The following is a 27,250-nucleotide window of genomic DNA, read 5'->3' as shown; positions in this document are numbered from 1 at the left end:
TGGATAGCATTCAGGAAACATACTGAAGAGCAATATCCCAGTTTGTCTGAAACGTAAAATAATGAACCAATGTATACTTCCCACCATGACTTATGGAAGTGAAACTTGGGCACTCACCAAATGAATGGAAGAGAAGCTGAGAACTTACACAGCGAAGGATGGAACGAATTATATTGGGAATCAGACTGTTAGATAAGAAGAGAAACACATGGATTAGGCAGCAAACTCAAGTAAAGGGCATTCTTATCAAAACTAAAGAACTAAAATGGTCTTGGGCAGGACACATAGCTCGAAGACATGATGATAGATGGACTAAGAAAATAACAGAATGGTACCCAAGAGGAGCTAGAAGAAAACCTGGAAGACAAAGGCGGAGATCGAGAGATGAAATTCATGAGTTTTCGGATAGTAATTGGATGGCCAGTGCTCAAAACAGAAGGAACTGGAAAGTTGCTGGAGAGGCCTTCATCCTGAAGTGGATTTAAAATGGCTGATGATGATGTTCTGATCGACTGGACAATTCTTCACTTTTACTTGATTATCACACCATAATTTCAGTATTGTTTCCATCTCAGCAATAATACCATGACGTTTACGAATTATGCTTGAGTTCAAGGATTGAGCATTTTTCACCGCTTCGAGAATTCTTTCTTTCTTTATCTTTTATGATTGTTCTTACTGTGGATTCCAGTAGTTCAAACTTCTTTGCCAATTCACAAATTTTCATTCTGCTATCAAAATCCTTGATAATGTTAAGTTTACATTCCAAAGATATCATTTTCCTTTTCTTACTAGGTGCAGGAGAATCAGCTTTACTTCGTTTGAACGACAGTTTTTTTAAAGGGTTTAGAAAACGTATAACAAAACAATCTTAACTTTCGTCGATCGTAGAATCGTAATTGTGCACATAGAGTGCACATAGAGTTCGTGCGAAACACGTCTAATGCGTATCACAGCAGGAAAAAATCAAGAACCGCGTAACTCCAAGTCGAGGTAGTCGAGGTAACGTAAGTTGGGGTATTACTGTATTACTTAGCTATTTATCTCTCTAAAAGGTCATATTTATAATGAAAATTGCACTACCCTTTCATTGTTATCATATGTTCCGTTATAAGAATCAATTTTGAATGCCTTCGTGGTATTTTTCTAAATCACGTTTCTGGAGGTCACAACCAAAAAACAATAAAAACAATTTCCACATTCTGGTTTATTGGGCTTTTCTCTTAATGCATCTAATTATAAACTAGTAGTAAACTAGATCTTATTGTTTTGCAATAATACTGATAACTGCAGTTTTGTGTGTTTTTACGCTATTAAAGTGAAATGTGTTCCCCTTCACTGAAATCTTCAATCATATAAAAAACAAATTTTCAGAAACTTCTCTTCGTTCCTACTTACATATTACAATGATGAAGGGAAAGCGACCAACGAAAAGTGCAAGTGGTGGTAGTAACAGGAAGCGAAATAAAATTCATTTAGAAATGAAGATGATTAAGAAGTACAAAGCAGGACAAAGTTTGTCATCTATTACAAGAGAATTAGGCCTCGCTGCTTCAAGTAGGTGGTAGATGACTCTCATCAACCGGTGCAATACCACCACTTTGCTTATTGGAGGCTTGAAGAGGTGGAACCCATGTTTAGTCTCCAGAGCTAAGTTTCAGTCAACCCTTCGCCATTTCTTCCATCATGCAGTATGATTGATGACTTTTGAAGTTATGATGAACATCGTGGCGAGATCCAATATTCCTTACATTTCGAGAGTACAGCTCTTAAACGGTGTTCACAAGTTGGCAGCTAGTTAGTACACCTGACCGAACCTATTGGTAACTCTCTAGGAGGTTTCCGGATCAGCTAGTGTATAATCTTGCTACCTCTACTCTGCCAGATAGTGACTGGAGGGAGTCCGAGTAGTGTATGCAGGGGGCATTCTCAAGGCCATATTACGTCAAGGATCTGGGTATGTTCTTACCATGTGTACGCCATATCCAAAAATTTCATTACTTCATACGGCATGTCCCACCAACTTTTTCTTACTATTGAATACATCATGAATTGTTAAACTAATAGAGCAAGCTTACCTGCAGAAAAATCTAATCCTTCCAAACACTACTTAATTCATTTCACAAATATACATGGTCTCAATTCTAATCTCAATGATGTCCATTTCCACTTGCAGTCTGTCAAACCCCACGTACTTTTTCTGATAGAATCTCAGTTATCGGTTGATTCAACTACTGCTCATCTCAGTTGCCCAAATTATTCGTTGTACGATTTCTTTCACCTGTGCATACGTCCGTTCTGATATTCCCTGTCAAGGACTTGGTAATTTGTAATCTCCTCTTTTCAATCTTCTCTGCCTTAAAATCTCTCTACCTCACTGTGTCAAATTCATCTGTTGTCTCTACCATTCTCCCAACTCCACTAATCACTTGGAGCTCCTTGACTTCATCTCTTTGCAACTTGACTTTCTCCAGTCCAACTTTCCTAACAGTGAGGCAATTTTCCCTGGTGATTTTAATGTTCACAACTCCAGCTGGCTTCCGTTTTCTAGTCACACCGACCCAGCTGGTCGAGATGTTGAGGCTTTTGAATTACTAATGACCTTGCACAGATTGTTCATTTACCTACAAGAATACTGGAAAATCATAACCATACAGCCAACACGCTTGATCTTTTTCTTACAAACAATCCTTCTAAGTACACAGTCAAAGTGAGAGGTGCTTTAGGCACCTCAGATCACAACTTAGTGAATATCTCTTCTCCAATGGAGCCTTTATCTCATGGCTATTCCCAACCTCATATTTTTTGGCATTACAAGAATGCAAAATGGGATGGATGACCTGCGAGATTTCTTTTCTTCTTTTCCTTGGTCAGATTACTGTTTCAAAACTTCTGATGTAAACGTTTGGTCAGATCGTGTCAGTGAAATTATTCTGTCAGGAATGGAATCCTTTATCCCACTTTAAAATCTCGTCCTTTATCTAAACCTTGGTTTTCCAATAAATGTGCTAAGGCTGTTCACAAGAGAAGAACGTAGTTTCTAATTCTTCAGTTTAGTTTTCTGCCTACACCAAAGCTTGCAACAATTGTACAGCAGTTATTTATCAGTCAAAAACTAGAGTTTGAACAGGCTAAGAGTACAAAACTTGCTTCTTGCCTTAATGGTAGCCAAGTATCCTCCGTTTATGGTGGTTACATACTTGAACCTCAGTCTAATCGAACTTTTGAACATCTCTATTCCCACCTCTGTCAAAACCAGACGGTTCTATTGCCACTTCAGCTAAAAATAAAGCTGACCTGCTAGCATCCTACTTTTCTTCTAACTCATGTATAGAAGATTTTGGTAAGCCACCTCCTACCATTCCCAGTACACCCCATTTAATGCCTCCTATGGTCTTTTGTCAAAAGGATGTCACAAGGATTTTGAACAATCTGGATGCTAAATTGCAGGTTCTGATGATATTTCTCCACTTGTCCTCAAAACCTGTGCTCCTGAGCTTACTCCTGTTCTATGTTGCCCTTTCTCACTTTCTTATTCCCAAAGCTTTTTCCCTTCTTCATGGAAATTTGCTCATATCCAGGTAGTTCCTAAAAAAGGACAACAAATCCCTCCCATCCAATTATCATCTCATTGCACTTACTTCTACTCTTTCTAAAGTAATAAAGAAATCAATTAACCACCAACTCTTAAACTATCTAGAAGCCTTCCATCTGATCAACGAATGCCAGTATTACAATTCAGTATGGAGCCAGAATAACACCAGTGTTAATCCACTGGTGTTATTCTGGCCTATGTTACCGCTCTATGGACAAATTCAATGGAAAAGTTCGGTGAAATTCAAGCAGTTGTTCTTGACATTTTAAATGCTTTTGATCATGTTTGGCATAAAGGTCTTCTAAATCAGCTTATGGTCTGCAGGTTGATTTTTGTAATTGGGTATCCAGTTTTCTGTCTGACTGCTAACTGTGAGTAATGGTATATGGCTCTCTGTCTTCTAACTTCTCCACTAATGCTGGTGTTCCCCAAGGTTTGGTTCTTTCCCCTGTTCTTTTCCTCTTGTATATTAATGACATTCTTCCATTGATCAGAAATTCTATCCATAGTTTTGCTGATGGTAGCACGTTACATTCTACCTTCCAGTTTGAGAAACATTGCCCTGAGCATCAATCACAAAAATCACATATATAGAGAAAAAACTCATAAAAAATAACACATATATAATTTATAAATATTTTTTGGCTTACTTGTAATACTGCTTCTGAATTGATGTCATTTCCACACGCAGAATTCTTTCAACCTAGGATTAAAAGTGATATATAAAAGACCGCAGAAATTCTGCTAGAAATACAAGGTTCAGAGAGATAAACTATAAAGATTTTAATCCTAATATTTATGCCATTTCATAATATTTCTAGTAATGATTATATAATAAATAATTTCTTTCCTAACAAAGAAAAATCATTTGTAAATATAACAGAAATGTGGGAAACATGCCAAGTACTGTACTGCATCTTAAATGGCACAGGTGGTCCGGTCCTTGTTCTAATAAGAGTGCAAGTGAGGAATATAAGCCATTATAATTCTGTCTACTCCACTCATACTAAAAATAAAAAAAATAAAAAAATGGTGTGTTGGTGACTACACTTGTATTGAAACTTAAAGTGTTTATGAGTTCATCACAATAGTATTTTATTTCTAAAAGGTTGAAATATTTTACCAATTTCCATGGTTATGCATACTAATCAGAACATCATACCATTGGAACCTGATTATGCAACCAAACATGAAATCTTTGAAATCTTTGGCAAAGGATGCTAAGAAAAACAGCAAGGATTTCTTTACTTATATAAACTCTAAAAGGAAGGGGATGAATCTGATTGATCCACTTGATATTGATGGTTCGACTGTTGATGATCCTGCTCAGATAGCAAGCAAACTGAATGAGTATTTTGCATCTACATTCACACACGAGGAGTTATTAAGGTTTGAAAATGCCAGAGGGTTATCAAATTGTAGCAGGATACTTAATGATTTTGTAATAACTGAGAGCAAAGTGGAAGAGAAATTGTTGAAGTTAAACATAAGAAAAGCACCTGGGATGGATGGGATCTATCCAGTTATATTAAAGGAGGCGACAAAGCAACTAAGCAAACCCTTAGCCATAATTATGAGAGCATCCTTGTATTCAGGGGAGGTCCCCATAGACTGGAGATGTGAAAATGTATCCCCAATTCACAAAGGGGGGATCGAAGGGTGACACGAGTAATTACAGACCAGTTAGTTTAACTTCTGTTCTGGGTAAAATAATGGAGTCACTGGTTAAAGATGCATTGCAGGATCATCTAGACAAGACTGCAGCAATAATTCAGACACAGCATGGGTTTGTTAAGGGAAAGTCTTGTCTGACAAATTTGATTGGATATTATGATGTGGTTACAAAGGAACTGGATACAAAAAATAATTTTGATATCATATATTTGTATTTCAGGAAAGCTTTTGACACTGTTGCGAATGGAAGACTACTGTACAAATTGGAGCACAATGGTATTAAGGGTAAGTTGCTACAATGGATAAAAGGATGGTTGAGTGGGAGAAGACAGAGAGTGGTAATCAATGGGTATTGCTCTTCATAGACTAATGTTATTAGTGGAGTTCCACAGGGTTCGGTGTTGGGTCCTCTGTTGTTTTCTATATTTATCAATGACATTGATGAAGGTATATCAGGCTTAGTGTGGATGTTTGCAGATGATACAAAGGTTGGCAGGGTTGTTAATGACAGTAATGGCAGTGTTCTACTGCAATAGGATCTAGAAAATTTGGGCAGATGGGCTTAAGTGTAGTACCACACAGTTGGTATGTTTCCCTGGGGTAACCCCAGGGAAACATACCAACTGTGTGGTACTACACTTAAGGTGGTAGAAAATGAAAAAGACCTGGGAGTAATGTGCAGTCAGATATGAAGTTTTCTGAACAATGCAGACAGGCAGGCAGGCAGGGCAGTTCATGGGGTTTTGTCAATGCTATACAGGAATTTTGCTAGCAGGGAAAAGGAAGTGATTGTCTCTCTGTACAAGGCAATTGTCAAACCACGCCTTGAGTACTGCGTACAGGTCTGGAGGACTCATTTTAGGAAGGATGTAGATTTGCTTGGGCATGTACAGAGAAGGGCAACAAGATTGGTAAGGGGAATGAGGAGATCCTCTTACCAAGAGAAGCTTAAGTTCTGCAAATTGCAATGCCTGGAGAGTAGGCACCTGCGAGGTGATCTCATTGAGGTGTATAAGGCCTTGAATGGGTTGATCGTGCTGAATTCTGATGGGATTCTTCCACTTGTTCAGATTACAAACCTAAGGGGGCATAAACTGAAATTGAAGAAAGACAGATGTAGAATAGATGTGTGGAAATTTGCCTTTAGCTAGCGAGTGGTTGGAATAAACATCCACTGCTGGAACAAACTTTCATCTGTCATTGTGGGAGTTGATAGGTTAAATAAATTTAAGGAGGAACTCGACAAACAGTTAAAGGGAACTGTTTTGTAAAATTTTTTTTTTTTGGCTGATGCTGCATTAGCTCATACACTTGCTTTCTTGCATCACATGCCACCACCACCACTACTACTATTACTTAACAAAAAAAAAAAAAAAAAAATTAGCTGACCAAATAATGGTTGAAAGCTGTCAACTAAACAAACGTTTCAAAGAAATAAAGAATGGTGAAGCAAACATTGCAAAATGCCAGTCCTATTTTACAATTTAAGTGTAGAAAATCTTAATTGTAAGATTCATTTTATTGAAATTCTTCTTAAATAATGGATAATTTTAATAAAATATCAGAAGGGGGGGGCAATTTTTATGCAGAAGGCACAAGATAAGTTTTTAAAGACAACATACCTGTTGCTATCCTAGAAATCCATTTAAACAGCAAAAACAATTTAATTTAAAAATATAAAATTAGTTGGTCCAGAGTATATTATTAACAGATCTTGAGCACATGCAATGCTCCTTGCTTGCATAGTCTTCATTAATAGGGTGATCTTTTTACTAGTTAGTCAATCCTCAGTGTAACCTTGAAAGGCACCAAAAATCTCAGTGTGATGCCAAATTTGTTTTGGTGGGCAAATATTTTTATATCAACCACCAAATGTCACTAGCACATATTACGTCAATTAGATTAACATTTACAATAAAAATTAAAGTCTGTGTCACAAAAAGAGACAACAGACAGTTTTCAGTACAATACAGGCAATCTTAGTTGGATTACTAACTCTCCTGTGGTAGGAACATAGCAATGGTATAATGAAAAGCATAATAACAAAAATCATATAATCTACTAACTTTGGCTGGTAGTGATTTTTCAACATCCTTTTTCACTCTTCTTAAAAGAAATGGCTCTAACTGTTTGTGCAGTTTATGATACCCTTTGTCTGCAGTATCCTTATGTTCCAATTCAAAGTCTTCCCAAGATGCAAATCTGAAATTGAATAAAAAAATTCTCTACTTAACAACACAAATTAAGTAATGATATGGTAATGGAAAAGTAAAAAAATCAAAGGGAGATATCTCCTTATTATGGTGCCTATGGAATTTTTCAGCAGTTTTCATGAAATATAACCATTCAGAAAAAAAAAATTCAATAAAAAGAGGATGTTTCTTAATCTGTTAGCAGGCACATTAGTTTTTGTATATTTTTATATGCTTATGGAAGGGTCATACACCGAGTGGCCACTTTATAAAGTACACCTACACTCATTCAGTATGCATTGTGCATTTGTACAATGCAATACAAAGCAGGTGGGCACATACATACGAGGGTTGTTCAATAAAGAATCACCCTCACCTACTTCCACATATCGCAGAGTCATGATATTTTGTGTGTAGCATCACACATATCTCTGTACTAAAAGTGTAAAATTTCAGCCCTGCGTCTTAATTTGTTTTTCCCTTACAGAGCTGAAAATGTGACGAAGTAGCATTGACAAAGTTGAAGCTGCCAGAACTGTAATCCGGTATCTGTTCTTGAAGGGGAAATCTCCCAAAGAAATCCACAAGGAGATGACTGCTGTATATAAGGATGAAGCGCCAACCTATGGCATAGTGAAGCACTGGCATAGACAGTTTAGGTGTGGTGGGTATCGGTAGAATTTGAGCCCATTCCAGGTCATCCCCAGCCATTGATGACAGCACGAGCAGAAAAGTGGAGTCGTTAATCATGGAAGATCACCGGATATCTGTGCATGAATTGTCCCAGGAGGTGAAGATTAGTGTTGGCTCTGTTGAAACAGTCCTTCATGACCAACTCCATTTATGGAAATTGAATGCAAAATGGATTCCCCGATTATTGACTGGTTTTCAGAAGACTGATCGACAACAGAAATCACAAGAGTTGTTAGCCATGTGCCAAAAAAATTAGGAAGACTTTTTCTCTCGTATAATCACTCAGGATGAAAGTTGGATACACCATTTCAACTCTGAAAGTAAAAACCAGTCCATGCAATGATGACATCGTGGTTCCCCACCCCCCCCCAAGAAGGCAAGGGTACAAGCGTCACCAGGAAAGGTCTTGCTGACAGTGTTTTGGGATGAGAGAGGCGTAATAATAAGATTTATTACCTGCCGAAAGGTAGAACAATTACAGTTGCCTATTATGCCAACTTACTCACAAAATTACAGGAGAAAATCAAAACATGTAGGCATGGCATGCTGTCCAAAGGTGTGAGAATGCTTCAAGACAATGCCCCAGTTCACACTTCTGAAATTGTAACAACACAGGTGGCACTTGTAGATATGAACTACTGCCCCATTCAGCCTACTCACCCAATCTTGCACAACCGGAATTCTTCTTGTTCCCTTCCCTCAAATCATTTCTTCGGGAGACCCACTTCCCTGATGACGCGACACTCATTTCTGCAACAGAGTCATGGTTAAAAAACAGTACAAAAACAGTATCCGTAGCCTCATGCATAAATGGGAAAAATGTGTAAATCTGCATGGTGGCTATATAGAGAAGGACTAAAACCTGTGTCAAGAATCAACAGGCTAGCACCTCTGCAGCCAGGTCAGGGTGATTATTTATTGAACCACTCTCTTAGAAATGCTGTTTGTGTGCAATTTAGAAGAAAAATGAATTTGGATGAGGCATAATATTTGGTGCCAGTATTAGTATCTCAGAAACCGCATCCTTTTTGGGGTTTTCACATATGACTGTCTCAGGTCTATTGAGATTGTTCCAATGACCAAATAAATTCGGCCAACAGTAATTTCTGTTTGGAATATGCTTGTTGACATGAAAGGTAAACAGAAGCTGGCAAGACTTGTGCAGCATGACAAAAAGGCTACAATCAGTCAAATAACAATCCAGCACAACAGTAGCAACCACAGAGGCATTCCAGAATATGCACCTTGTCACAAATGGTTGATGGGCTCAGGACCCCCAACATGGGACTCGGGAAGATTGGAAAACATTGCCTGATCTGACGAATCCCAGTTTCTGCTGTTTAACATTGACGAGAGAACCAAAATATTTCAAAATTAGTAAAGGTCATGGATCCATCTTGGTGAAAAGTGCTGGTAGCAGTGTAATGCTATGGGGAGAGCTTTCTATTCCTCCCTCTCAAGTGGAATGTTAAAATATTAAAAAAGTGAACTACTTTCTCTGAATGGTTTCCAAGAGCGTTTTGCATTACAGCCTTCCAATGAATGGATTCTATAACATAGGAATCCTTTTATTAGCTATTTCTCAGAGTATTCTTGAAAGTGTAACTATAAACTTTGCTTTGTAGGCAAATATTTTTATATCAACAGAATGCCACTAGCACCCAGAGCAACTGGAAGGTAAAAATAAGGTGCAAAAATTGTAGGAGAGGACACATAGGTATAGCAGAATGTATCACCAAATTCTAGTTATACTATTATTTTCTAATGGCTGAAAAATATAAATGTGTAATGATATTTTTTCAATCACAATGTTGTTAGTATTCACCCTGATGTGCTTTTGGTTGATATCTTCAATCCAGTCCATTAACAATCTCCATCTTTATTCTAAATGGATTAACAGTGTATGCAGCCAGCAGGATTGCTTGTCTCACAGATTCTCTTTTGTGTCTCCACATGCTCTTATAATGAATACAGGTGACTCACTGAGGCCTTAAAGGCATCCAATAAGTAATATGACTTGGCACTTTGTTCGGGGTACTTATCTTAGATTAGCTTCCAGAGTGAACATTTCCTAGATCTATATTTGCTCCCTATCATAATTATGCAGATAAGTGGTACAAATACAAGTCACTGAATTTTCAACTGTATAGCTAACAACACCCTGAGATATGAACACCATAATGAATGTGATTTATGTATTGCTTATATAGTCACAGCATGATAGCATTGCGCTTTTTACATCTCAGCATCACAAAAGGAGCAGAAGGCTGTCTTAAGAAAAGTGCACAAGTTAGCTGAGCTTGAATAAATTGGTCAATAGAACATAAAATAAAAATTATGTATAAACAAATTCACATACATCAATCTTTCATAAAGCATAGGTTTCTGATATAACAGAGCTACAGAACAAATTTGTTCAACAAGGAAAGAAAAAACACTTCTGCTAAAAAAACAAAGGTTCAGATCAAATATGCAATAAAAAAAGAACAGAAAAAAACTTTCCCTCTCAGCAACAGAGGAACCCATAACAAAGGCCAATTCAGCATAACTCTATTTCAACTTCATGTTGAGAATAGGGTGACCATGATATCAAAAGTTCAAGACAACTGATTTGAATGTTTTCTTCATTGACTTTTTTAACTCTGTCTATCTCAGCTTGTACCAATTTAGTTCCTTCAAAGTCCCCTTCAGCAATTCTTTTTTTAATCTATTATTACACTCATCCAAAGAAATTATATGATGCATATGTTTGAACTTCTGTTTTTTTCCCCCTTCCTTCTTTCAGCTTAATTTCAAAAACCGTAACTGTCCCCCCCCCCATGTTTTCCACTATCACTGCTTTTATTTTCTTCAACTCCACTGGTTTTCTGACTGCCTCATTGTAGCTTAGGTATAATACATTATAGCAAATTTTAATGAATATTAAGTGCTATGGTTTCAAATGAAAATAACATTGGTATAGGCCTAATGATTGTGATGAGTATAAAAAACAACTATAACAGTGAAACAAAGTGAGCAATAAATAAAAATATCTTATAATGGGATATTCTAACTTTCCACATGTTGACTGGAACTTGTGAGTTGGTGACTAACAAAGCAGCAAGACTTTTGTGGATTTATTGGATAACAGTTTTCTAAAGCAGCATGTTAGAGAAACAACAAATGAGAAATAATCTTGATCTGATAAACAGCAGTGATTCTTCAAGCATTAAGGATCTGCATATAAAAAAACAACCAGGTAGCAGTGATCACAGTGCACTGATGTGAGATTTATTTAAAGATGTAGCTACAATCAAGAACATCAAGAGAAGGGCATTTACTTTTGTAAAGGTGACTACAGTGGTCTCAGACAGTTTTTAAATTCTATATACTGGTCCAACCGATGATGATACCAACAGTAAATTCTAAATGGGAACCACTGAGAGAAATAATTATAGAAGCTGCTAGTATTTTCACGCCAATTACGTAATATTGTTCAAGTCTTAGACCTATAAGGATGTCAGATGAACTAATGAGACTCATGGCACAAAAGAAAACTGCATGGGATGCATATAAATTATCAAGTGATACAGGAGTCTATGGTAGATATAAACTAATCTACAATCAAGTTACAAAGGAAGTTAGGCAAGCTCAGGCAAGTTATTAGAAATCTATGGCAAAGAAATGTAGCAAAGACTTCTTACTTGTTAACAACAGAAGGAAGTGAATAAATCACATTGTTCCACTTGAAATCGATGGTTCAATTGTTTATGATCCTACTCAGGTTGCTGAGTAGGATCATCAACAATTTTGGATTTTTGAAGCTGAGATTTTGGATCTACTTTCAAGCAGGAGGAATTTTATCCTATTGTATTAAGGGAGGCAGCAAAGGAGGTAAATAAACCCTTAGCCATTATTATGAGAGCATCCCTGGATTCAGGGGAAATTCCTATAAACTAGAGATGTGCAAGCGTATCCACAATTCACAAAGGGAGATCAAAAGGTGACATTATTATTATTTGCAGACCTGTTAACTTCACTTCTGTTCCAGGGAAAATAATGAGTCACTAGTTAAAGAAGTAATACAGGACCATGTAGATAGGAGTGCAATTATACTTCAGTCACAACATGGATTTGGTAAAGGGCAAACTTGTCCAACCAATTTGATTGGATACTATGATGCAGTGACAAAGCAACTGGATGCAAAAAAATTATTTTGATATCATAAACTTGGATTTCAGGAAAGCCTTTGATACTGTTGCACATAAAAGATTGCTGTACACATCAGAGCATTGTGACATTAAAAGCAAGTTACTGCTATGGATAAAGGGATGGTTGAGTGGGAGAAGACAGAGAGTGGTTATCAATGGTGTTGCTCTCATGGACTAACGTTATTAGTGGAGCCCACCAGGGTTTGGTGCTGGTCCCATTGTTGTTTGCTGTATCTATTTAATAATAAAGGTATATCAGGCTTAATTTCTAAATTTGCAGATGATGCAAAGGTTGGAAGTCTGGTTAATGACAGTAATCAAGATATGTTACTACAACAAGACTAGAAAAATTAGGCAGACGGGCTGAGAAATGGCAACTGAAGTTTAACATTGACAAATGGAAGCCCACTGTATATGGGTAGCAGTAATCCAACATTACTGTACCAACTGTGTGGTACTACACTCAGGGTAGTGGAAAATTATAAAAGACTGGGGTAACTGTGCAGTCAGATATGAAGTTCTCTGTGCAATACAGTCAGGCTGCTAGTACAGCTAATGGGAGCAATGATATACAGGCATTATGCTAGCAGTAATAATAAGGTGATTATCCCATTGTATAAGGCAATGGTGAGGTCACATCTTGAGTACTGTGCACAGCTCTGGAGGCCTCATTTTAGGAAGGATATATAGCTGCTGGAGACAAGTGCAGAGAAGGGCAATGAGAATGGTGAAGGGGAACAAAGGGTTGCTCTTACCAAGAAAGGCTTCAGTTCTGTAAATTGCAGTGTTTGGAGATTAGGCACCTCTGAGTTGATTCAGGTGTTTAATGCTTGGACTGAATTGGGGAAGCTCAATGCTGATGGGATTCTTCTTCTTCTTCCTCAGACTGCCCATATGGGGGCACATAAATTGAAATTGACAAGTGGAGGGGGGGTTGCAGAAGAGATGTGTGTCAGTTTGCCTTCAGCCAGCAAGTGGTTGACTGCTGGGAAAAACTTCCATATGTAGTTGTGGAAGTCGACAGTTTGAATAAATTCAAGAAAGAACTAAAAATATACTGGACAGGATCAACAGGTGATGTGGGTTGTGTTAGTTTTTTTTTTTTTTTTTTTGGCTGATGCTGTATAAGTTTGCTTTCTTGCATCTACCAATATACGATACTAATATTAATTTTAAATGCATTCTGAATACAATATCAGAGAGACTATATGAATAAATATGTAAGGAATAATTATAATGACATATGTGCCATCCTGATCAATTCACCTGACATTTTGGTTTTAATAATATAATATGGCAATGCGAAGTTTTAGAGATTTAGAGATCGTCAAGTGCCATGTTAATAGACTAGTAAAGGTTAGCAAAAACTAAAAAACCGGTACTCACCTTGAATTAATCTGCGATGGCTTCCTTAGGCAGCATGGTTAATATTTAGGTTGAATTGTTAAATTGAATAAAATTAAAAGGGAGGAAGTAGGTAAGTGTTGACTGAGTTAAAATAAGCACAAGGAGACAGAAGCGTACACATCCAATCCTTGGTTGTCATTGAAGTAAAGAAGCAAAAGAATTGAAAACTAAATAGGTGAATATGGTAAAGCCAATAGTTGTTACGGAGACTTTCGTTAGTTAAAACATCTTCAGTGGCAATGTGTGGAGAGAGAAAGCGCATGGTATTTAAGAAATAAATAAATTATACTCTCATGATGCCTTTTTTGACATGTGGAAACTTGTCAAAAAAGGCATCACGAGAGTATAATTTATTTATTTCTTAAATACCATGTGCGTTCTCTCTCCACACATTGCCAACAAAAGACGTTTTAACTAACGAAAGTCCCCGTAACGACTATTGGCTTCATCATATTCACCTATTTAGTTTTCAATTCATTTGCTTCTTTACTTCAATGACAACCAAGGATTGGATGTGTACGCTTCTGTCTCCTTGTGCTTATTTTAACTCAGTCAACACTTACCTATTTCCTCCCTTTTAATTTTATTCAATTTAACAATTCAACCTAAATATTAACCACGCTGCCTAAGTAAGCCATCGCGGATTAATTCAAGCTGAGTACCGCTTTTTAAGCTTTCGCTATCCTTTACTAATATAATATGGACAAAATGAAATAATTTCTCACATGAAAAAACAAGAGTGCTACTCATTTTTGCTATACAAAAAACAAAAACTATAGCAGAAAGAAAAACAGGAATTCAAGGTGACTCACTAGGCAAATTTTCTTCCGTAGCCCTAGTAAGGAGTGGGAAGCCAATTGAGCAACCTTGAGTCAGTTATCATTTCCTACTTTTTAGCCGTGCTCTGACAGGCTGTATTACTATTTAAATAATGGCAAAATACCTTGGTTGTATGAAATTAAATCTATTGTTTGTCCATGTCAGTAAGTCACTACTTATGGAAAGGATCACCCATGAATATAATCAAGCATACACTTTTCCAGCTATACACACACACTGGATATTTTCTATATCTCTTTGCTCTCAGCTGTTCTAAAGTAAAGTTAAACTTGTCACTTGCTCAAAAAATGTTGTATGACAAGCCACATAGCTGTAATTTGCAAGAGTGATCGGTGATAAGTTGTAAAATTTACTGAATAAGAGATAGCTGTAAAAGAGAGAAATGATAAGATGTTTGCAGGAATGTATTGTTTTTTCGTCAGCATTTGCAGCCAACAGGATTTAAACTGCCTAGATAATATTAAATCATCTTAATTACACAGAAGTACTGCAATGCCAGAAAACCTTGCCTGCAATGCTATGGCAAGGTTTTCAAACAGATGGCCTCACTGTCTGTTGCGATAATAATCTGATAAATCAGATAGCTTTAGCTATATTAAAACTTTGAAAATTCTTCTTTCTTTCTTTTTTTGATTAAAAACGTGTTTACCGGAGTTAATTGGGAAAAAAAGTTACGTTACATAGAAATCGTCACAAAACCCCATGTGCATGCAGTAATGCAACAAGTACAATGCATGCGACCAAGAAAACTCAATTGTACGCAACAAGTGCAGTGACAAATAACAAATGAGCAGTGACATGTTACGTTATACTTTTATATCAGCATAATGATTAATACGATAGTGACTGTGGCAAAATCTACAGCCCAGCGTTCGAAGGAATAATGTGAAAGAAAGGGAAGTTGGACCGAAATGTGAATCCAGATAAAATTCAACTAGAGTGTTTCGTTATGCGTGAGAGTTCTCAAACTGGACCCAATATCGTGAACAGAAGAAAAGGAAATTAGAAATTCAAACTATTCCGAATCATAATAAAATTCAACCACACAGTTCTACTATGCCTAATACTTAATCAGGAATCTAAAACTCCAGCAGAATGAATGCAGGAATATCGTGCATGAAAAAAAGCGAAATTAGAAATGGCTAATAATGAGATTCATGATTACATCCCTATAGTATCTACACGAGCTGACAGTAAGTTTGAAAAACTAGTGTACAAAAACCCATTTGGATTTAGTTGTAATGTTTGATCATTTGCGGTTTCAATCGTTTATGATTACGGTATTTGATAAATTCACCTTTCTATAAATTCTACAGCATAAAAGTGAGTGACGATTTCTTGGGGACAAATGATGATAGTGAATGGGAACATTCAGATGAAATTGTGGAACCTATCAACAATGATGATGAACTATTGATAATTCAATAACAGATATTATTATGGTCTGAAGATAAATATTTATGTATAGCACCGGGTCAGAAATCATCTCCAACAAGTTTCATATTTGATAAACATACAGAACTTTCTTTTCCAGCTATATATTTGGGACATGCATGAAAATTTAAAAATAGATTGAAAATTACTCCCTTTATGATGGCATCAAGTGAAATTCGTAGATCTGATCATCGTGGACTAACTCCCCAACATTTACTATATATGGCAATATTAGTAAATTGATAAGAGGAGTTTACCTCAATATAGTACGTGGAACACTTCCGTATGATACCCTCCAGAAATTAAAACGAAAAAATCGACAACTTACCGGTACATTAAAGTAAAATATAAATAATTAAAGTGAAATATAAATAATTAAATAATCAATTTAACACAATTCAAAATCAATTCAAAACAATTAAAATTCAAATTAACGCAATTAAAAGAATCTAACGAAAATATTCAAAACGATTTTCCTTCCTGAAGCTGACAATGCTTTTCGACCGACTGTCGTGTTCACAGGAATGAAAATTATCGAATCAGGCTAAACCTGCAACTTAAATAGTGATTATGTGTCTTCGCGCATGCGCGTAAAGGTCCACGCATCGGAGATCAAATATGGCCGCCGAACATTAACAGAATTCTCGTGTAATTTAATTTCAACGGTTTCTGCAATTAATAGTCGCGTATAATTACGTTGAACGTTAAGTATTTTGGCCTCGTTAAATAAAAAAGTATGTTTTTCGTTAATGGCATGAAAGGCTAATTCTGACGCTGCTGAACGAGAAGCACGAACAGAGGCTTCGTGTTGATTTACACGGATATTAAGAGAAAACCGCGTGGAACCTTGATAAGACGAGTCGCAATCACCGCAAGAAATGTTGTATACTAGATCATTAATTTGTGTTGCGAACGCCGAAAGAACCGAGCGATTGTTCAGTATAGTGTGTAACTTCCGTATAGGCCTAGCTATAATTTTAAATTCGGTATCTTTAAAGAATCTGTTAAGCTGTTTGTGCCACTGTTCAACATATGGGACAGAAATAAAGTATTTTTTGATATTACTATTGTTGATTGGTGCAGTATTTTGTATCCTATCCTTAGCTTGTACCCTAATTCGATTTATTGTGTTAATGGGATAACCCCTGTTCAAGAATCTGCTAGTTAATATTTGTATTTCTGAGTCTAAAGCAGAATCCGTCGTTGAATATTTATAGGCATTTTAGAAATTGATTAAAGATAATCGATCTTTTGTAGGTGAACGGGTGGTAGCTATTATAATGTAGAAGCATACCGGTGTTTGTGGGTTTTCGATAGATGCTAAATTGTATTTTGTTCGAGTCCCGGGTAAGCGTGAAATTTAGAAAGTTTAATGACTTAGTATCCGTATCTTCCCTTTCCAATGTAAATTTGAGTCTAGAATGAATATTGTTAAACGAATGTAAAATATCTTGGATAGTACTACTATCGGTAATAACTAGAACATCGTCTAAATACCTCCCATAGTATGTGATAGGGGGACGAAAAGGTGTCAAATGTATCTGCTCAATCGTTGAGAGATAGATCTCTGCCATTAAGCCACTCAGGCTCAAACCCATTGGTAATCCAAAAATTTTTTTGTACACCTTGTCTCGAAAGGTGATGTAGTTAGCCTCAACTAATAGTTTAATTAAGTGAAAAATCTCCTTTATAGGCAGCTTCGTATAATTAATCGGTGTCGAGTTTTTATTTAACATATCCCAAATAATATCTAATGTGTATTCAACGTTTACATTCGTATATAATGATGTAACATCTAATGAGAATAAATTGTCATTGTCGCCGAGTTTACAGTCCTTAAGATTATTAAATAATGTATCGTAATTCTTAATCCCAAATTGTATAACCTGTCTAAAAGGTTTTATAATGTTATATACATGTGTGGCTAAGGCTGAAAATGCCGAGTTCCTGTAGGAAACAATAGGTCGAATCGGAAATCCAGGCTTGTGTAATTTTACCTGACCAAAAAGTGCAGGAATATTGTATGTTCTGGACTTCAATTCCTTCAACTGAACCATAGTAATGTAGTCGTTTTTACGATATGTGGTTAACGTTTTATTGTATTGATTTACCAAATTGGTAAACAGTGTCGGGTCCACTTCACAATAAGTGGAGCTATCAGATACAACTGAATCTAACTTATTAATATAATCATGTTTATCTAGTATTACCACAGTATCTCCTTTATCTGCCCTCTGTATAATAATGTCCTTATTTTCTCGAAGTTCTCGTAAAGCTGAACTGTCATGTGTATTCAATTTAGGAAGTCGTGTTTCTTTTATGTTATTCACTACTTGGTTAACTTGTTGAATAAATACATCTTTTTTTGGAACACTACGAAGTCCAAATTCAAAATCAATTACGCATTGTTTTTTTGGCAGCTTTCGAGGTGGTAAATTATAATTTAATCCTTTGGATAAAAGTGAAATCTGGTCCTGCGATAGTGTACACGAGGAAAGATTTGTAACCTGTTGATATGTCGGTTCGTTGGATACTGGGTGAGGGGGTGTTCGTGAACTAGCCGACATATTCTGTGGTAGTGCGTTATGTGTCTGTGGGGGGGATGTCACCCAACTCGTGTGAACTTGGTCGCAAGCTCGCGACAATGTGTTAGAATTCGTATGAACGTGTCTTGAACTATTCGATAATGTTTGCAACTTATTAACGTGTCTGTTTTTTATTTCTGAGGCTTGTGCTTCCCGTCGCAAATCTATGGAGGTCTTCAATACAGACCAATCGTTCGGATGTAGATAATTTTTTAATTTATCGCGAAGCTTCCTAACCTGGGAAAGGTATTTTTGTTTATCCGAATATCGAGATTTTAAGGCAAGCTTAACAATATTACGTGATGTCGCCAGTGATAGTTGTTTTATGCCTGAAATTTTTTGATTTAAATTCACCCTGGCAAACTTCGGAACGATGTTGTTTTGAAGGCAATATTTTAGGAAAGAAATATGGTAACTTTGGGCCGAGTACCTTAGTGTAGATTTAATGTAATTTTGTACCAAGCCATTCAAAAAATCTCCCATAATTGTGTGTATCGATTGTATGCAACTGGAGAGACAGGAAGTGAATGAAATAGTCAATAAGAGTATGAAAATTAATTAGATAGTATGAATCAGAGCTGTATTACTCAATATGTTCTACGTTGGTAATAATATTAGTAAATTGATAAGGGGAGTTTACCTCAATATAGTACGTGGAACACTTCCGTATGATACCCTCCAGAAATTAAAACGAAAAAATCGACAACTTACCGGTACATTAAAGTAAAATATAAATAATTAAAGTGAAATATAAATAATTAAATAATCAATTTAACACAATTCAAAATCAATTCAAAACAATTAAAATTCAAATTAACGCAATTAAAAGAATCTAACGAAAATATTCAAAACGATTTTCCTTCCTGAAGCTGACAATGCTTTTCGACCGACTGTCGTGTTCACAGGAATGAAAATTATCGAATCAGGCTAAACCTGCAACTTAAATAGTGATTATGTGTCTTCGCGCATGCGCGTAAAGGTCCACGCATCGGAGATCAAATATGGCCGCCGAACATTAACAGAATTCTCGTGTAATTTAATTTCAACGGTTTCTGCAATTAATAGTCGCGTATAATTACGTTGAACGTTAAGTATTTTGGCCTCGTTAAATAAAAAAGTATGTTTTTCGTTAATGGCATGAAAGGCTAATTCTGACGCTGCTGAACGAGAAGCACGAACAGAGGCTTCGTGTTGATTTACACGGATATTAAGAGAAAACCGCGTGGAACCCTGATAAGACGAGTCGCAATCACCGCAAGAAATGTTGTATACTAGATCATTAATTTGTGTTGCGAACGCCGAAAGAACCGAGCGATTGTTCAGTATAGTGTGTAACTTCCGTATAGGCCTAGCTATAATTTTAAATTCGGTATCTTTAAAGAATCTGTTAAGCTGTTTGTGCCACTGTTCAACATATGGGACAGAAATAAAGTATTTTTTGATATTACTATTGTTGATTGGTGCAGTATTTTGTATCCTATCCTTAGCTTGTACCCTAATTCGATTTATTGTGTTAATGGGATAACCCCTGTTCAAGAATCTGCTAGTTAATATTTGTATTTCTGAGTCTAAAGCAGAATCCGTCGTTGAATATTTATAGGCATTTAGAAATTGATTAAAGATAATCGATCTTTTGTAGGTGAACGGGTGGTAGCTATTATAATGTAGAAGCATACCGGTGTTTGTGGGTTTTCGATAGATGCTAAATTGTATTTTGTTCGAGTCCCGGGTAAGCGTGAAATTTAGAAAGTTTAATGACTTAGTATCCGTATCTTCCCTTTCCAATGTAAATTTGAGTCTAGAATGAATATTGTTAAACGAATGTAAAATATCTTGGATAGTACTACTATCGGTAATAACTAGAACATCGTCTAAATACCTCCCATAGTATGTGATACGGGGACGAAAAGGTGTCAAATGTATCTGCTCAATCGTTGAGAGATAGATCTCTGCCATTAAGCCACTCAGGCTCAAACCCATTGGTAATCCAAAAATTTGTTTGTACACCTTGTCTCGAAAGGTGATGTAGTTAGCCTCAACTAATAGTTTAATTAAGTGAAAAATCTCCTTTATAGGCAGCTTCGTATAATTAATCGGTGTCGAGTTTTTATTTAACATATCCCAAATAATATCTAATGTGTATTCAACGTTTACATTCGTATATAATGATGTAACATCTAATGAGAATAAATTGTCATTGTCGCCGAGTTTACAGTCCTTAAGATTATTAAATAATGTATCGTAATTCTTAATCCCAAATTGTATAACCTGTCTAAAAGGTTTTATAATGTTATATACATGTGTGGCTAAGGCTGAAAATGCCGAGTTCCTAGTTCACGAACACCCCCTCACCCAGTATCCAACGAACCGACATATCAACAGGTTACAAATCTTTCCTCGTGTACACTATCGCAGGACCAGATTTCACTTTTATCCAAAGGATTAAATTATAATTTACCACCTCGAAAGCTGCCAAAAAAACAATGCGTAATTGATTTTGAATTTGGACTTCGTAGTGTTCCAAAAAAAGATGTATTTATTCAACAAGTTAACCAAGTAGTGAATAACATAAAAGAAACACGACTTCCTAAATTGAATACACATGACAGTTCAGCTTTACGAGAACTTCGAGAAAATAAGGACATTATTATACAGAGGGCAGATAAAGGAGATACTGTGGTAATACTAGATAAACATGATTATATTAATAAGTTAGATTCAGTTGTATCTGATAGCTCCACTTATTGTGAAGTGGACCCGACACTGTTTACCAATTTGGTAAATCAATACAATAAAACGTTAACCACATATCGTAAAAACGACTACATTACTATGGTTCAGTTGAAGGAATTGAAGTCCAGAACATACAATATTCCTGCACTTTTTGGTCAGGTAAAAAGCCTGGATTTCCGATTCGACCTATTGTTTCCTACAGGAACTCGGCATTTTCAGCCTTAGCCACACATGTATATAACATTATAAAACCTTTTAGACAGGTTATACAATTTGGGATTAAGAATTACGATACATTATTTAATAATCTTAAGGACTGTAAACTCGGCGACAATGACAATTTATTCTCATTAGATGTTACATCATTATATACGAATGTAAACGTTGAATACACATTAGATATTATTTGGGATATGTTAAATAAAAACTCGACACCGATTAATTATACGAAGCTGCCTATAAAGGAGATTTTTCACTTAATTAAACTATTAGTTGAGGCTAACTACATCACCTTTCGAGACAAGGTGTACAAACAAATTTTTGGATTACCAATGGGTTTGAGCCTGAGTGGCTTAATGGCAGAGATCTATCTCTCAACGATTGAGCAGATACATTTGACACCTTTTCGTCCCCGTATCACATACTATGGGAGGTATTTAGACGATGTTCTAGTTATTACCGATAGTAGTACTATCCAAGATATTTTACATTCGTTTAACAATATTCATTCTAGACTCAAATTTACATTGGAAAGGGAAGATACGGATACTAAGTCATTAAACTTTCTAAATTTCACGCTTACCCGGGACTCGAACAAAATACAATTTAGCATCTATCGAAAACCCACAAACACCGGTATGCTTCTACATTATAATAGCTACCACCCGTTCACCTACAAAAGATCGATTATCTTTAATCAATTTCTAAATGCCTATAAATATTCAACGACGGATTCTGCTTTAGACTCAGAAATACAAATATTAACTAGCAGATTCTTGAACAGGGGTTATCCCATTAACACAATAAATCGAATTAGGGTACAAGCTAAGGATAGGATACAAAATACTGCACCAATCAACAATAGTAATATCAAAAAATACTTTATTTCTGTCCCATATGTTGAACAGTGGCACAAACAGCTTAACAGATTCTTTAAAGATACCGAATTTAAAATTATAGCTAGGCCTATACGGAAGTTACACACTATACTGAACAATCGCTCGGTTCTTTCGGCGTTCGCAACACAAATTAATGATCTAGTATACAACATTTCTTGCGGTGATTGCGACTCGTCTTATCAGGGTTGGTTCCACGCGGTTTTCTCTTAATATCCGTGTAAATCAACACGAAGCCTCTGTTCGTGCTTCTCGTTCAGCAGCGTCAGAATTAGCCTTTCATGCCATTAACGAAAAACATACTTTTTTATTTAACGAGGCCAAAATACTTAACGTTCAACGTAATTATACGCGACTATTAATTGCAGAAACCGTTGAAATTAAATTACACGAGAATTCTGTTAATGTTCGGCGGCCATATTTGATCTCCGATGCGTGGACCTTTACGCGCATGCGCGAAGACACATAATCACTATTTAAGTTGCAGGTTTAGCCTGATTCGATAATTTTCATTCCTGTGAACACGACAGTCGGTCGAAAAGCATTGTCAGCTTCAGGAAGGAAAATCGTTTTGAATATTTTCGTTAGATTCTTTTAATTGCGTTAATTTGAATTTTAATTGTTTTGAATTGATTTTGAATTGTGTTAAATTGATTATTTAATTATTTATATTTCACTTTAATTATTTATATTTTACTTTAATGTACCGGTAAGTTGTCGATTTTTTCGTTTTAATTTCTGGAGGGTATCATACGGAAGTGTTCCACGTACTATATTGAGGTAAACTCCTCTTATCAATTTACTAATATTATTACCAACGTAGAACATATTGAGTAATACAGCTCTGATTCATACTATATATGGCAATGAAAATTATGCAAATGCTTACCACAGAAAATCTGCAAATTGCATTTAAATCAGTAGGAATAACAGCCTAACATTACTCGTTCTACATTGGAATCAAAAGAATTTATAAACAAGTCATTAGAGTCTTGCATTTCTAAAATAAATTCCCAATTCAGCATATTATTGGAGTTAACGTAAACGAAATGTGTTTGTCATGATTCGTCAATTAGGAAAACCTACAATGTTCTTGACATTGAGTGCATGTGAACCAATGAGGCCCATATTACTACGTATGTTATACAAATTCAGATATAAACAAGAAATTACAACTAATGGAAAGAGCCACATTAATAAATGAAGATTCCCGTAACGTGTGACATATACTTTAATAAAATTGTTGAGAGTATACTCAAAATTTTAAAATCGAAAAGCTATAGTCCTTTTGGGAAATATTATGTTGTGAATTTCTTTAAACGTATTGAATTTAAACGTCGAGGAAGTCCACATGCACATATATTATTATGGATGAATAATAATATATTCATCTGCACTATTAGAAGAAAAAGAAGGTGGGAGGGCAGAAGCAATCCAAATGATAGATGCATTATGTTCTAAAGAGAAAACTTCAGATTATTCAAATTTACAGCAACATAAATATACTTTTACCTGTTATAAAAATAATAACGCAAACCATTATTATTTGCAAATCGACACTCATGTGAATGTCGATTTGAAGGACATTTTTGGCCAACGTTGCAAATTCGTATATTGATACCGATGGCCACAGATGACAAATACGATATCGCAAAAAATATCGTAAAATGCACGACTCATTAGAATTGGATAATCATGCTAATTTTGAAGAATTCCTTATATCAAATCTATGCCAATCAGAAAAAGAATATCTAAATATTTTGAGGGCTGGTATTAAATGACCACATGTATTTCTTAAATGCAAGATAGAAGAGAAATTTATGAATAACTACAATCCTTGGATTTTAGGAGTGTCAAGTCTAATTTGAATTTACAATTTATCATAAAAGAATATTCATGTGCAGCATATGCAGTTGAATATGTCAATAAAACTAACAGAGGAATAAGCAACCGACAAAGGAAAATTATAGAGCTACAAGAAGAATATCCTGATATGTATATAACTGATCTAACATGAGCATTAAGTGTAGATGTATTGAATTCTGTGGAGATGAGTTTACAAGAGGCAGCTTGGTATTTCTTACGATACCCCAATGTCTGTGCCTTCAACGGTGATTGAATACATGCCAATGGTATGGCCACATGCACGTCAGAAATTACGTAAATGAAAAGCTGAATTGGATGAACAACAAGCTGATAGTGAGTCTTTGGATATATGGAAAGATAGTATTTTTGATAAATATGAAAATGGGGTGAAACATTAAAAGATATAACTCTCGCACAATTTACTGCTCATTATTGAAAAGAAAATGGGTGAAAAGACAATATCCTAAAATAATTCGGTATCAGAATTATAACACAACTCGTCTTCATGAACATATAGGCAAAATGATAACTTTACACATAATTTTCATTTTATAATGAGTTCCTACAGTAAGACTGTTTTTAACAGCTGCCGCTGTCACATTATCAGTGACACTATCAGTCTCAGAGTAGAGCGGCAGCAACTCATTATGTACCTGGTACATAATTACATAATTTTTTTTGTATGCTGCATGGCAGCTGATGTTGAACAACTTCTCTGCAAACGGTTTTGTCTGCATGTTAAAATTTGTGCATGCTTTTGTTAATTGTTTTCTCCTCACCAAACTTTCACATACTGATGAAGAAAAGCAGCATGAGATGATACTTAACAGTGCCACTGAACAACGTCAGAGAGAGAGAGAGGTGCAAGTAAAAAAAAAACAACTGTGTTGTTGAGTACACAGCTGGTTTTTTTAAATAGGTATATATACAGATAAATGTGAGATCAATCTGTAAGTTCAAAAGCATTTTAATGTTAATACCAAAAAGTTTATGAATTGTCTAAGACAGTAACAGTTTCAACTGAAAGGAAAAAAGAAAAGGAAGTCAATTTATTGAGCTTGTAAAAAATTAAAGGAGAAACAAAAGAGAGTCAGTCTAATCGCAATACTGAGAGCAAGCTGCTTTCAATTTTATTTTATTATTATTTTTTTTAAACAAAAGGTAACCATAATGGAATATAGTTAAAAATCACATTTTTACTCCCATCTGTTGCAATTGAAAATGGTACATTTTTCTGAGCCTTTACTGCCTCTACTTTCCCTATCCATACAATTTCAATTTTTTGTTGTTCCACAAAAGGGGCTTTTTTTTTTTTTTTTTCCCACAACTGAGGGGCAGATAATGTTCTATGATATATAAAAAAAAAAAAAATGTAAATAAAGCATTTGGCACATATGACATCACCACCATGAAATACATCATCTATTTTTGCATTATTTCCTGCTTGTTTTGTTTGTAAATGTCTCATCACATTGCTCACCAGTTGAAATTGAAAACTCACATTTAAATACAGTACACAAGGCAAAAGTATTATTTTTTCTGATTTTACAATACATGGAAAATCTTGTGTATATGTCTTCTTGAATTTTATAACATATTTCTTTGGCACGTTGCTGAAGAACATTATTAATTAGCTTCATACCACACAAGTATTATGAAATGATTGCATTTAAGAGAAAACAATGCTATTATCAAGCATTTCTATTTTGCAACACAGACTATACAGCATACCTGACAGCCAAATCAGTGAAAAAAGTTTTTTAAAATATCCAATTTCAACATAGTTTTATTAATTTTTGTGAAAAGAAAAGGACAAAGAAACAGGTTTTGAAAAAATAAGAGGAATTCTTTGTCACTAACTATATTAAGATAATGAAATGGACAATGGTTAAACTGAGTAAAAAAGATGGAGTAAATCCAGAAAATGAGCAGCTATGCTCAAGAATGTTTTCTTTCAATAAATTTTTATTATTTATTGAAGTAAATAATATCCTTATTTGATTTCAATCTTTATTCATAACCTTAATTTAGTAACCTTTTTATTTAACAACCTTTGAGTTTTTAATGTTATTTACCAATCACAGTATAATAAGCACTGTATACAGGTTGTCTCAAAAATATTGGTACAAACGTTTAGGGGAGGTAGGTAACATCTAAAGGAATGTGAATCGCATAGGAACCCATAACCGGAAACGTCACCGTAAGTCAGTACACAGTGCTGTTCATCAGTTCGCTGTAGGGAAAATTTCTGGTTTACTCATTCAAGTGGTGCCTCTGTAGCTAGGTGGGAAGGAGCAGCAGCGCGTAGCACACGATTCTTGATTAGACCGGGGTTCGAGCCCGTCACCACCAAATAGGGAGGATGCAGAAAGGTCAGGGAATGACCACCGCATATCCCCAGAGCAGTATGGCCTTAGTTGCTAATGCTCCTAAAAACCAAATAACAAACAACAGTGGGGGCCCTCAAATCTATCGTGTATGAATCGCCTGTGGAGACAGAAATGGATCTCGTCTGCGCTGCTGCTACTGTCAAAGAAACTCCAGGTGTGTTTGACCATGTCCGCCAATCCATGCTGCGTCGGTGTCATGCATGCATCGCGTCTCATGGTGGAACCTTCGAGCATCTGTTGTAACATCATGAAATGCATCCATCTCCTACTCCATTGTTAATATTATGTCAAATAAATGTTTGTCACTAATTACTGTCTTGTGTTATTTCTGCTTCTTGTGCCTCTGCTAGGCGCCTCCGTAGCCAGGTGGGAAGGAGCAGCAGTGCGTAGCACACGCACTGCTGCTCCTTCCCACCGAAATGTCAACAACTGATGACACATACCGAAGTGTCATCAGTCGTTGACACTTCGGTATGTGTAAGTAATTTTTGGCTTGATTTGCTCCTTCCATAAGTATTTCATGCTCTGATTTTCCT

At 35.8% G+C, this 27,250-nt stretch overlaps 1 protein-coding gene across 3 annotated transcripts in view; it reads right to left on the bottom strand.

Moving 5' to 3' along the window:
- Positions 1 to 27,250, bottom strand: part of Chd1 (chromodomain-helicase-DNA-binding protein 1) — a 606,282-nt gene that overhangs the window by 279,529 nt on the left and 299,503 nt on the right. For all 3 annotated transcript variants that reach the window (XM_090371234.1, XM_090371253.1, XM_090371245.1), the window contains exons 15-16: positions 7,336 to 7,471; positions 4,246 to 4,298 (exon numbers count right to left, since the gene is read on the bottom strand). In XM_090371234.1, the coding sequence (XP_090227360.1) occupies positions 4,246 to 4,298; positions 7,336 to 7,471 (189 nt within the window). The remainder of the gene's footprint in view (positions 1 to 4,245; positions 4,299 to 7,335; positions 7,472 to 27,250) is intronic.

Source organism: Mastigoproctus giganteus, chromosome 1 (genome assembly GCF_048544385.1).
Source record: "Mastigoproctus giganteus isolate SK-2022 chromosome 1, ASM4854438v1, whole genome shotgun sequence".
In the NCBI taxonomy this organism is placed as follows: domain Eukaryota; kingdom Metazoa; phylum Arthropoda; class Arachnida; order Uropygi; family Thelyphonidae; genus Mastigoproctus; species Mastigoproctus giganteus.
Note: the sequence above shows the minus strand (reverse complement) of the source record. Positions and strands in the feature narration are given on the sequence as shown.